We start from the raw sequence: 13,811 nt of genomic DNA, 5'->3' as shown, positions 1-13,811 counted from the left end.
AAGAAAGAGATGGCTAGTTCTGTTTACTATATTTGTCTAAGATCTTGGTTTTTACAGACATCTGATTAATTTACAAAGCTAAAGTGTTAAAATATCAACCATTAAATATAAGATCAAGTACTCTTTACTTATTAAGTTCCATAAGGTAATATATTTAAACATTATGTGTGTTTTCATAAATTGGTAAATGGAAAAATGTTTAATATTGCTTTGTGTCTGTGTCTTTGCTGAAACAAGGTTACTAAGTGTTAAGATTCTATCATGTGTAATTTATATACAAAGAGTATAAGAATTTTCAGTTGGGTTTCAATTATAGTATTATAGTATCATAAAAAACATGAAAGTCTTTCATCTTATTAAAGTGGAGTAATTTGTCTAAATCAGAAATTTTATAAGAGTTGTTTCAAAATGTGAATTTATAAAAAGGGTTAACGGTTAAAAAAGAGAGAAAAAGATTCAAGATGTGGAAATATATTTTAATATAAAAGGTTAAAGGAAAAAGAAATGTTTCTAGATGAGATAATCTCTGTGTGGTAAAGTAAAAAGTTGTAAAATGCCATTTAAAAAGATTTTGAGGAAACTAGACTTACTTTAAAAGCTTGAGAAAGGAAGAAAGAAGAAAAAGATATTTGTACATGGCAGATTGAGACAAAGCTTCTCAATGGAGTTAAAAAAAAAAAAGGCCTTTGGTTGAAGGGCAGCCATGTAAACTAACATTAAAGCGATTTAAACAGAATCTAAGCCTCGTTTAAAAGAGTGAAGTTGTAGGTGGTGAAAAAGTACATTTAAAAGTACAGTATAGATGATAATTAAAAGGCTTTAAAAGGTTAAATTGAAGGTGGTCGAGATACCTTCATGGCGGAAAAAAGATTGCTTTATTGCATCATTCGAAGCCTAGTTAATCTTAAAGACATTACTTAAAAAATGGGAAGATAATAGGATAAAAGATATTTAGATAAAGAAGATTAAAAATTTAAAGTGAAAAACTTTAAAGACAGAAGTATAGAAAGTTAAAAAGAAAAAAGATAAAGAAGATGTAGAAAGATAGAAAAAATGTAGGAAGACAAGAATTTTAAACCCACAAAATAGGAAAAAAAAAAAAAGAGGAAAAAAGGCAACTAAGGGTAAATATACAAACCTTAGGAAAAAAACTAGAAGATAGAAATAAGATAGAAAATGGTTGAAAATGTCAAGTAAAGGTATTTCAGATAGAAAATGCAAGAAGCTAAGACAACTATTAGATACAGACATATACTTATTAAAGCAAAAAGAGGGAATTGGAAAGGGGTATATATCCCCCATAGATAAACTTAAAATAACCCTTTTTACTCTAAACTTTTTAAATTTGGATTCATCAGGACTTAGTGCTGCGGAAAGGCATATGTATCCAAAAAATGTACATAAGCCTAAAGTACTTTGGAAAGATATTCTAACAGGACAATGGAAAGGTCCTGACCCAGTGATTGTCTGGAGTCGGGGGTCTGTTTGTGTTTTTCCACAGGGAGAACAGCAGCCCATTTGGATTCCAGAGAGATTAACTAAAACAATTTCTACAGATCGAAAAGAAGATGATTTGACTCAAATCCATAACAGCTGATATCCAGAACTCCAGCTTGGCCATTCTTACATCTGCGACAGTGATTAACCAGGATGCTTTTTTCAATAGCTATTTTATTATTGCATTTTTCCACATCATAAGGTTCTATTTTTATTTTTTGAGCTCATACAAACCTAGGTTAATGTTTTTCTGATCAGTTTTATTTTTTGACTGTGGAGTTTTTAAACATTGCAATGGAGATTTCACCCAGGTAAAGCTACAAGGCCTTTACTATTTTCTTATGTGTTGTACGTTTGTGTACACTCTTGTGTTTTGTGTTGTATGTCTGTATGTGCGTATGTCCATATTTCTTATATGAGGAGCGCTCATGAAAAAATGGATCCGAATTATTATTATTTTTTTTTTTTCACGTGATTTAAATGGTTTAATTTAAATTAGGTAAACAGCTGTTAAGGATTGTTTTTAAAGGAGGTTAACAGATCTGTTTGTTTACTTTCACCTTTCCTTTTCATTATATTTAATAATTCTTTTCAGGATAATGTCTTTTTAGCATCATTGCCAGAATTCCTATCTTCATCCCAGTGCCGGTGAAGACAAAGATAAAACCAGACTACAGCTTCTATGATAGCTATCACAGTAAACTGTATAAACTGATGCATCAATGAATATAACTCAACAAGTAATGCTCAATCAAGGAGTTAACTTACTTTGGGAGGAAACGGATTTTGGGAGGAAATGGACATATTGATAGATTCCTCCGCTTTGAACTGCTTGCAGAACTTGCCTGGACTATGTAACTATCGTTTGGTGCAGCGAATTGTGGTAATGCTGGCATATCTTTGCTGATGGTGTCACTAGTGATGCAATTTTTATTTCCTTGCCAGCGCACCCCATGTTAATTGTGGTAGTGCTGGCATATCTTTGCTGATGGTGTCACCAGTGATGCAATTTTTCCCAAGGAGCCGTCAATTGGCTTGGTGTCGTGGCATTTCTGTATCCTCCTCCCTTCTGCTAGTGATGGTCTAAAATTTGGGGGCCAATGGCTGTATGCTGGACCGGTAGTCAGTGACGGGTATGATCCAATTGCAGTGGTATCAACCTAAGACAGGAGGCTGACGCCTAAAGGTCAGTTTTCCGATGACGGGTAAGAACCATATGTTGAATTGGACAACCTACCAGGCACGGTCCTTAAGCCACATTAACCTCACTACCCCACTGGCACCAACCCTCAGGACTGGATTAAAGGTAAGGACACCTGGTCAAGGACATCTGGTGTTCAGGGTGCCTTCCGCACTCGAGTGAGGACATCTTATTCATCTGAACTCTGATGCTGGCTGCCCGATAGTGGGGAGGAGGGTCTCGGCGGGGAATAGCCCTGAGGTGGCCAGGAAAAGGAGCTTGAAGCACCAGTGACAAGGCGAGCAAGCCAGACAATCTCAGTGTCGAGAGCTGGAGGGAACTTGGACATCACCCGGTCCCAAGCCTGTCCCTGGGCGATGAGGAACCAGAGCAAAGGGAAGGAGGAAGAAACCGAGGGCAGAGACAAGAGGGACTGGCTGTGTTTCCTGGCACAGTCCTCCACCAGCTGCTTGAAGGCACAGGATGAGATGCTCACCAGGGGCAGTGTTGTTCTCTGAGGAGGTGGTGAGTTCAGGGAGAGAAAGGTTAAGGAATCAGGAACTGTCCCCATCAGCAGGAAGCTCTGGGCTGGGAGAAAGCCAGAGAGGGACAGGAGGAAGAGGGCAGGTGTGTGTGGAGAACAAGGCAGGGACATGGAAGATGCCAGCTTCCTCCTCAGAAGCAGTTCCTGGAGCCTGAACGGGGGGAGGCGGAGCCGCAGCGCTGTGACAGTGCAGGCAGCTGGCAGGTGGACCCCCTATTAGAACACCATTCTCAGAATAAAAACTGTCAGCTTTAATACTACACTTACAAACCCTGTCTACCTCCTTTGTTTACAGGGTTGCTGCTGAGTCTTAAGTATATGCCTCAAGCCATGTTTTCAAGTTTTGGAGGGAGCCTAAGAAGCCAGGGAGCTAAGTGACTCTGATGGACAGCAGAGCTGCCGAACAGGGGAATTTCAGGTCTGTGGGAAGACGATTCCCCCGTCTTTTTCCAGGTCTAAGGCTCGATGAGTGGGAAATGTTCACACAGCACCAGACATAGCAGAGTGCTCAACATGGCGTGATTTAGTCAGGTGATGCCGAGGCCATCCCTGGACGGTGAGTAGTGGTGCACAGGAAAGGAAAGGAAGTGAGCGGAAGCCAGCGGGCACCAATATTTACATGGTGTACAACATAATTCTGCAGTCGCTGAGATTTTAATCCATAGCATTCTGATGCCCAGCAGTGCTCTCCCCTGTCTCACACCACTTCCCAGTATTCTTCATGCAGGCATGTGCAGACAGGCTGGCACAGGAGGGCCTCCATGAGGGCACCAGCAGGCCATGGCGATCATGGGTGGCTGCAGGGAACGGTGGCTCTGGTGTGGCGCTCTGGCCATACTTTACCACCCACAGGACTGCTGGGAGTGACTTAGCTTCCCTAAGCCTCGACTTCCTCATGTCACGAACACTAGCTCTCAGAGGCTTCTCTGACTGGATGTCAGAGACTGGCCCCAAAGAGACACCTCTAACTAAGGTTATCGGCAACTATGAAGGGAGAAGTAGCAGAATGTTTATATCTACATCCATCCTACCTGGTCTCGAATAGGTCTTACATCTTCCTTGCTCAGGCTCAGATGTTTCCAAATTTTATTTTATTTTTGTACTGGGAACTGAACCAAGTACATTCCACTAAGCTAGGTCTCCAGTCCTTTTTATTTTATTTATTTTTGGTACTGGGGATTGAACTCACGGGCTGTTGACCACTGAGCCACATCCCCAGCTTTATTTTGTATTTTATTTAGAGACAGGGTCTGGCTTTTGCAGAGGCTGGCTTTGAACTCCCCATCCTCCTACCTCCTCTGGAGTGGATGGGACTAGAGGCGAAAGCCACCGTGCCCGGCCTTTTTATTTTAAGACAGGGTCCTATTAAGTTCCCAAGGCTGGCTCAAACTTGTGATCCTCTTGCCTCAGCCTCCCAGGTTGCTGGGATTATGAGTATGCACCACTCCACCTGGCTCACACGCTACCAAATTTTAAGCCAATGATGACATTCTGGCATTCAAAAGCCAGGCAATCACAGTGCTGGATTCTCAAGTGGGGCTGGGTATCAGGCATCTACTCCAGCACAACTCTTGAAAGGAAATTCTGGCTGCTCCACCTTCTCAGGGAAACCGCCAGTTTACTGGGAATAGAAATGTCTGGGGATAAATGGCCTCAACACATTTAAAGGAAAATGTGCACAGTGTCTATTGAGCATGGGACTGTCATCAGAAAATGATGGGAGGCTGTTTGATGGCAGGGGCAGAGGAGAGAGGGGAGGAGGGGCCAGAACCAAACCGACCACCAGCTCCAGACCATCTGCTCTTTGAAAAACTGTAACAGAAATACTCACTTCTCCAAAGATTCTGCAGGCGACAAAAGAGGTGTCACCCAAAAAAGGGCAGCAGAAGACACTTCTGTGTGGGGGCACTTCTCTGAAATGCTTCCTCCTGAGAACTGTTACTCAGTTTGTTTGGCTTAAACTATTTCAGTGGAAAGAAAATGAGGACTGAAAAGGCAGCGTGTACTTTATGAATCTAGAAATTCCGGTTCTACGGAGCCCTCCCTGGACGACACTGCAACTTCCTGGATTCGAGGGCCTAGCATCCCAGGAAGAGATGCTGCAGCTCTGTGGCAATCTCTGGAGATTGGCACCTCCAAGAGACTCCAATCCTTTCAGTCACGCCTCCTCGGCTTCCTCCCCCGCCACCCCACTAGCCTCTGCGTACTTTCCTGGTTTGCAGGGCTGCTTTATGAACTCTTTCCTGCTGCTCCACCTCACGTGTGGTACACCAGCCCTACGCGGTGTTTCCCCCTGGCCAGAGAGCATGGTTCACACCAGTTCCCACGAAGTTACCCTCACCAGACTGTTAGAAACCTCCTAAACACAGGACTCCCAGTTAAAATGTGAACTTCAGACCAACAAATAATTTTTCACCTATCCCAAATACTGCAGGGAAACACCCTCAACATCGTTTGTTGTTGTTCTGGAATTCAAATTTAACTGCTGGCTTGTAATTCATCCAGCAATCCTGTACCATACATACAATATCAGTTGATCTTTGATCCTATTAATATTTGGGTTTTGAACCCCCAAAGGTTAAGGACCTCATTCAATTTACTATTAGTTCAATGACGTAAGTCCTGCGAGAATTTCTGGAAAATTATAATTGAGAGTTGTGTGATCATTTGAAAACTTTGCTAATTTTACTGTTATTTAGAATATTAATCATACTTGGGATGTTTCCCTGTGACAGTTGACAATTTTAGTATCAATGAAACAAAAAATTCTAGCACCATCCACCACTGATTTTCAAAATAGATAGGGGAAGGTACAGCCAGCTTGGTGAACGGAGAGGAAATGGCCAGTGTCACCTTTTGCAGTACTTCCCTTTACAGAGATACGTGGCCAAAAGAACTCAGATTGTTCAAAATTTAAAAAGCTGCACCGAGGATGACAGGCTGAAATTTCTGATGTCACAACACCGAGCTCATTATGCCCCAATACCTTAATACAAAGTCCCACTTCTCTGGAGCCACCTCCCCTGCTTAACCCAGCAAATTATCTCAAAACCTTCTTGGGAAGGGCTGGGAGGAGGGAGGTGAGGGGACCAATGGGCACATGACCACGCTGCACTGGACACTTCTCACCAGAAAGCCCTCAGAGGGGTTCAGATCATGGGCACAGGTCACTATGGTTACTAAGAATATCAGGGAAACTCACGGACCCCCAGCAAGCCTGTGGCTTCTAACAGGAGAATCAAGGAATGAATGGAGCATGAGAAAAGGGTCCTCCACTTTTGACCTCCATCCCTTGATCCCCCACTTGGCCTCCCTGCCAGGAGGTAGGCCTCACCACCTGGCGCGTCCAGTGGGCCCTCTTACCAGTGTGTGTGAGCATGTGCCTCTGGAGGGAGCTGGCCCAAGGGAAGACCCGAGGACAGTGGGGACAGTTGATCTTCTGCAGGCAGTTGGCATAGGAGTTCCGCTTTGCCCTCAGCAGCTTTTCTTCCGGAAGGCTACCCTGCTCTTCGTCACTGGGCCCATGGTGGTCAGAGGGGGCTCCAGCCACCTCATCCTGAGTGTCGTCCTCTGCAGTCTGCAGAAATGGACTGAACTTGTTGGTATCCGTGGTGGCCAGCATCTTTTCAATGCTGGCAAACTCCCCACTCGAGTCCAGGTCCACCCCACCACTGTTGGCATGGGGCCGACTCCTCATCCCCCTTTTCCGGCCCCTCTTCTTGGATGAGCCAGCTGGCCCCTGCTCAGTGGGTGAGGCTGCCTCTGGGCTGCTCACTGTAGGGGGTGGGTCGCTGGATTCTTTTGGGCCTGTGGTGTCAGCGGGGGTGGCAGCAGCTTTGGGTATGGTGCCTCCTAAGTTGTCTGCAGCTACAGCGTTACTGCTGGTGCTTGAAGGGCCTGGGTCGGCCACCTTGGTTTTCAGTAGAGTGGGGGCCGAAGACACGGATGAGATGATCTGGGCAATGGAGGCCAGTGGGGGCAGCTCTTCTGTCACTGGGGGCTTTGGCAAGAGCAGGGGGGGTTTGGGCCGCAATGGCCGCAGCAAGGCTGAAGTGCTCAGGAGGGCCGAGTTGCTTAAGAGGGCGGAGCTTCCCAAGAGGGGAGGGTTGCTAACGAGAGCTGAGGAGTAGATGGGGACCGCCAGCTGAACAGAGCCCTGGAGGGGCTGAGCATGGGGTTCCCGGGCTGCAGCTGGGGTGGCAGCCACCACTGTGGCTGTGGGGTTTTCCAGGATTCCGCTAGGCCCCAGGGTCACTGGCAGAGTAGGGCAGGGCGGGCAGGGGGACAGCTGCTCACTGCTCCCCACCTCCTGCTCCAGCTTCTTGGCTTCACTGGGAGCAGCCACGTCCTTGTCTCCTTTCCTGAAGTTCTTGGGGATGGACAGGTCAATGGGCTCCATGGAGCAGTCATAGGGGACCAAGGAAGAAGGGCTCAGAAAGGAGGTCACGTTTTCCTGCTTCACCTGGACCAAGGCCAGGCCCTTCTGAGAAAAGTCCAGGGGCTCATTGAAGTCTACGGCGAAGGTGCTGGCGGTGGATGCAGTTGCGCTTGGCCGCGAAGGCGGCGCTGCACTCCTTGCACTCGAAGGGCTTGCGGCCTTTGTGGCAGCCGCCCAGGCCACGGCCGCAGTGCGTGCGCATGTGGATGCGCAGCGCGCGGTAGTGCTTCAGGTCCTCTCCGCACAGCCGGCACACCGTGTCGGGGGCACAGAAGGCGTCCACCAGCTCTGCCGCACTGCTGCTCACATACTCGATGTTCTTTTCGATGTCCTTTCGGGTGGCCTTGAGGTGCTTCTTGCGCAGGTGCCGCTCGCAGTTGGCTTTGACTGTGAAGGGGTAGTGGCAGATCTTGCAGATGTAGGGTCGCTCCCCGCTGTGCGTGCGCAGGTGGCGGATGAGAGCGGCCTTGTCGGCAGCGATGTAGTCGCAGATGTTGCACTGATAGGGTGAAATGCCCAGGTGGGAGCGCACGTGGGCACGCAGGACTCCCGAGAAGGCAAACACCTGGTTGCAGAAGCGGCAGGGGTATAGCACCTTGCGCATGGCAGGGGTCTTCTTGCCACTGGGCCCTGTCATGATGGCCTTCAGATCCCCCTCTGTGATCTCTTGCTTGATCTTGGCCTCCATGCTCAGGGGCAGCAGGGCCTCAATGATGCTGTCCTGCTCCAGCTGCGTCTTCATCTCGGGCTGGCCTGGCAGTTCTACCCGGGGCTGCTGCAGGAAGAGCTGGGTGGCCGTGTTTGGCTGGGCCCCCGACTTGGACTGCAGCAGGTGGGCATTGGAGGCGGCCTCCATTGAGCCCTTGAGGAGCTTCAGGGGTGGTGGGGGGAGGCTGGGGCTGATGCATCCTGGGGAGGCCTGCTGGGTGTTGATGAGAGGAGGGGGTGTAGAGGTGGCCACCACCGTCCGGGGTGTGACCAGGGGCTTTGGCTTCAGAGGGGGCATGTGCTTGAAAATTGCTTGCAGAGGGGTGGCAGGGGCCTTGGAGAGAGGTGGAAGACTGATTTGTGGGGGAGCCGAGGCTGCCATCTTCAGAATTTGCTGAATGTCTGCCAACTCGATGGCTGACTCTCCTGAGATGGGCTTGACCACAATACTACTATCTGGCTGGATGATAAAGCCCTTCTGGAAGGGCTGTAGGGTCAGATGCTTCATGCTCTCCTTGGTAGCTGGAAGGACTGTGAGAGAACCACCTAGGGAAGCAGCTTCGAAAGGAGACAGACTCAGCACGTTGGTGCAGCCAGGGTCCTGAGGTAGCTGACACTTGAGTGTCTGGAGCTGTATTGCTTGGTTGTCATCGGGCAGGGGCTCCTCAGTGGGCACAGGCTTGATGTCTTTGGTGTGCTGCAGGCCCAGCAAGGTTAGGAAGGCCTTCTGGTCCAGAACATCACCAGCCAGGGTCTTGGCCTGCAGCTTTTCCTGTCCCTGGTCCGAGGCAATGTGGGTCTGCTTGTGCAGAATGAGGGACGAGAGCATGGGGAACGCCTTGTCACAGGTGTCACAGACAAAACGGTGCTGCTCGCTGATGCACCTTCGTAGGTTTGTTTCACACCAGGCCTATGTAGAATCCACCAGCAAAAGCAAGGGAACAAAGGTAAAGAGTCAAAAATCATCACTAAGGGAGATGCGAGAAGTATCTGTTGTGTAACTGTCCCAGTATGCAGTCTTTCTCTATGAATAGATAAGGGGCTGATCTTCCCCTGATGGCTAACCCGGAACTGAGTTAGGAAAACTACAAAGCATCTAAAGAATCGTGTTTGCCTGATGAAAGACACCGTCACCAGGGAGATACTGAAGTACAGTGAAATAGCACCACCTTGCAGGTAGAATTCTTTATCTTTTTTAAAAAACTGGTGCCTCGCAAAAGTAATGTGACAGAAGCCGGAGAACTGGTTACCTCTGTGATTGTGACAGAGGGAACACTGCGTGAGAGGGGCAGGAGGGGTGACATCTGGGGGCACTGGTGGTGTACACAGAGGGAACAAGTTTGTCTTGCTTCTTGGCTCTGTGCACAGGAAGAGCCTCACTGTTGCTGCAAGCACTCTCCCACTGAGCTGCACCCTCCAGCTCCTCCCTCATTTCTCACAGAACCTACAGTGTTAGAAATACTTAACTTTGATGCAGAAACTAGAATTAAAACAAATTCAAATTACAACAGGGCTTGGGTGGGGGTGGTGAACAATTTACAATTTTAAATTCCAAAGCCCCAAGAATGGGCTGATGAAATGGAATACAGAAAGGGTCAAGTGGAGTTTTCAGAGAAAAGGTGTTCTAAAAAAGATAAAAATCCAACAGAAAACGTTTTTGAAAAAGGGACCCTCAGGATAAGGGAGCTTAATCCAACTAAGCAGACCATGAGGCAGCTGCTGGTTCAACAGGCTGCTCAGTATACCTGAGAAATGCGAGAGAACTTTCTACAGGAGAAGTCAGTGAATCCTAAGTCATGGAAGCCAGCAGGAATCGAAGGATTGTTCTGGATGAAAGGCCTTCCCATTGCGTCCCTGGGAAGCTGTTTGTGGACAAGTGCGTTGTGGCGCAGCAGTCCTCGGTGTGTTCGAAAGGTGACACAGCAAATGTCACATCTAGGGAGAAGAGAGGGACAAAGATACAAAGAGGTAGCTCAGTCAGTTTCCACTTGTCTGTTGGCTTCATGATGTCTTTTGTTGCTTCATTTCAACTGAACACAATACAAATAAGACACCAAGAAGCCAGTGTGCTTGTGGTTAACAACAAAAAAATCTCTTCTGTTTATTTTTTAAAATTATGTTCTACTAACCCTGGACACCAAATCTTTGCAGGCAGTACAAGATGTATCTATGACCAAACATCTCATCTTCAGAAGACAGCCGGGACCCTGAGGCCACTGCTGCAGACCTGAGTCATGCAACGTCAAGGGATCACTTCAGAGGTGGTGTTCTTCCCTCTGCTCAATGGGTTCTAATTATTGTAAATATTTAAAGGGCAAAAAGATACATTTATGCAGTGCCTGGAGCAACTGTAGCAGCATCCTTGGGGACAATCTCCCCAGCAAGATTCCTGATAAGGATAATATAATTCAATTCCCTAACCGAATTGGTAGCAAGGAATAATAATTGCTTATTAAATTCTACTATTGCATTCATTATCTGAAAAACAACTGTAGTTCCCACATACTGAGCCCACACTAAGTGTAAGACCTGCCAGGGCAGTGCATACACCGCGGCAAGGCAACGGGTTTTACCATCCTCTTCTTACAGATGGAAACACAGAGGCTTAAAAATGTTCATCAACTGACCAAAGTCACAGAGCCAAGAAGCAAGACAAAATGTAAGGCCAAGTTCTTACTCCCACCCTTGCCTATCACAAGGCTATCTCCCTTCCTTGAAAGAGTCCCACGAATACAACCTACTTAAACATTGTGGCCAGGGCTGAGATTGTAGCTCAGCGGTAGAGCACTTGCCTACCATGTGTGAGGCTCTGGGTTCAATTGTCAGCACCACATTAAAAAAAAAAAAAAAAAAAAAAAAAAAAACCCCAAAAAACAGGGCTAGGGATATAGCTCAGTTGGTTGAATGCTTGCCTTGCACGCACAAGGCCCTAGGTTCAATCCCCAGCACCATAAACAAACAAATAAACAAACAAAGGTATTGTGTCCATCTACAACTTTAAAAACATTTTTTATTAAACTGTGGCCCTTAAAAATAAAACAAAGGAAAAATAAATCATGATCCTTAATTTTAGAGACAATCTTTGACATCCTACAATGTTCTGGCTACTCAGATGCAAAGCAAACGCCATTTTCTAAGACTGTCTCTACTTTTCACAGTGTTGTCTTCTGGGTCTTCACTGAGAACCATATTAAAAATGATACAATAATTATATTATCAACATCTCCTAGATCTATACTAAATACAGCCATTGAGACACATGTGACTATTTCAATAGAAATTTAATAAAGTTTCGTCATTCACCTTAGCCTCCTTTCCAAGGCTCAACTGCATGGGGCCATACAGCTATGGCATATTTCCTTGAAGGCAAAAAGTTCTGCATGCCAAGCATCATTACACGTACAGACACCTTTGCAAACCTTCTAAAGTAGGTCTTACTACCACTGTGCTACACAGAGGTAAGGCAACTGGCTCCTGTTTACATTGCATACACTTTAATGGAAAGTTTTCTTGCTATGAAATTCTTCTCTGGAAATAAAGAGATAATGAAATCACCCACGAAGCAGCTGAGCTCTCTTTGATGAAGCGTTGAAAGGAAGAAGTGCCAAGTATGTGCAGCTCTGCTTGCTTTATCACTTGGTGGTGGAACGGGGTCCTGTTGTATATCCACCTCTCTTCTCTCCTCTGCTAACTGTGGACACCTCCCTAGCAAGATTCCTGTCATTGTTCAACTACATTTAGAATACTGGGTTCCTAGGAGCCATTCAAAGCACAATGCTCCCTTTGAGGTGAGTCTCTGAGCTGCCAAGCTGCAGTCAAGGCCCCAGGGAAGAACTGGATTCAGATAACCCAAAACAGCTTTAGGGACTGAAGCTGTTACACCATGGGCCCAGATGGTGTGGCTGGCACCTTGCGGGTAGGCAGGTCCTAGGGGATAGGCTATGATCCGCAGGAACCATTCCTCACCCAAGTGCCCAGAAGTCTAAATCATAGGTTAGAAAACAGAGTTAAGTAGGGAAACTGCATGGGCACGCTGCTCAGGGCCAGGGTCTTCTGGCTGGAACACATTCCATGTTCTCAGCTACGGACACAGAGGGGACAGTAACCTTGGAGGCTGCTGAGAACCTTTGTCCTATTCTACCACACTGGAAAGGGAAGTCCTGACTTCAGATCTTCCAGGTTCAAGTTCAACTGCACATGATGACCGATCCATCACCTTGGCACTAGTCAGCTGGGAGCTCTGCACTAGACTAAGGATCAAAGAAATATCTGAATCGGGAAAACTGACCTCTAACCAGACATTTGATATTATTAAGAAATTACTGTTTAGAAATTATCTGGGTTGGGGAAGAGATGACACAAAATTGACTGTGAGTTGTTAATTCCTGAAATTGGGTGAGGGATACGTGGGGGTTCACTATATTATTTTCTCTACTTTTGTATACATCTGAAAAATCCCTTATACATTCAAGAGACAGAACTACCTTACTGCAAACAGCGAATTAGCTGACTTTTTCTCTTTTCTTCAGTTTTGACAACACCTAGACCACCATCTGCAACAGGTGTGTTTGAGTGTGGGGGCTCCATTGATAAAACTACAGAAGGAAAGTCCCTACACTGAGTCCCTCTGTGGCACTCACAATGTGAAGGAGCCCATTTCCCCAGCAAGACCATGTTTCTTCCTGTACACCTACTGACCAACCAGAGCTTTGGAAAGAAGTGTGTTTGTATGTCTGTGCACACACAGGGGTGGGAGTCAGGGTCTCAAGGGAAGTGCCAAAGCCAAGGCTCAGGAAAACTACACAGACTTGGGATTTATACTCAGGGAAAGCTGGGCACTTGAGCCTATGACACAATCTGGTCTGGTACTTTGTGAACTGGAGATAGTTCAGGGGAGTCGGAAGGGATGGAAGTTAGGTTTGCCTTCCCTGAAAGGTGAGAAAATGAGGAGAGAAGCAAGCTGTAAGCAAGTGTAGCGGGGGTCCTGCCACCCAGCAGATCAGGCAGGTGTTCCCACCTGAGTCTGCAATATAACTTGCTCTTCCTGCATGCAGAAAATAGTATTTACTATAGATATTTTGTGCAGAATATTTACAGTGTTTTATTTTTATTTATTTGTTCTACTTAGTTGTACATGATTGGCAGTGTTTTAAATTAGATTTTACTAGTGTTAGGCACTGTCCTGGTTGCAGAGATGTTGCAACACCTAAACAAGCTCATTTCAACCTAAGCAAAATGAGATAAACAGCATTAGTAAACATCACAGCAGAAAGCCTAGCGTTTCTTCCCAGCTCACCTTTACCTGTGAAGCCAGCAGGGTTCACTCCTTGCAGAGAAGGGCTTTTTATTCAAAGCCAGGTAGAGAGAGCTCATAAAAGAATTTATATACATCTTAAGTATTTAACCTAAAATATATATACACACATATATGTCTGAAACACAAC

At 46.3% G+C, this 13,811-nt stretch overlaps 1 protein-coding gene across 1 annotated transcript in view; it reads right to left on the bottom strand.

Annotated features, from left to right (window-relative positions):
• Rreb1 (ras responsive element binding protein 1) overlaps positions 1 to 13,811 on the bottom strand; it is a 71,303-nt gene that overhangs the window by 13,184 nt on the left and 44,308 nt on the right. The window contains 3 exon segments of the mRNA XM_015493981.2: positions 6,585 to 7,748; positions 7,750 to 9,277; positions 10,113 to 10,302. Coding sequence (XP_015349467.2) covers positions 6,585 to 7,748; positions 7,750 to 9,277; positions 10,113 to 10,302 — 2,882 coding nt within the window.

The sequence above is a fragment of the Marmota marmota genome, unplaced genomic scaffold (assembly GCF_001458135.2).
Source record: "Marmota marmota marmota unplaced genomic scaffold, marMar, whole genome shotgun sequence".
Classification (NCBI taxonomy): domain Eukaryota; kingdom Metazoa; phylum Chordata; class Mammalia; order Rodentia; family Sciuridae; genus Marmota; species Marmota marmota.
This window is presented reverse-complemented; position numbering and strand designations above follow the sequence as displayed.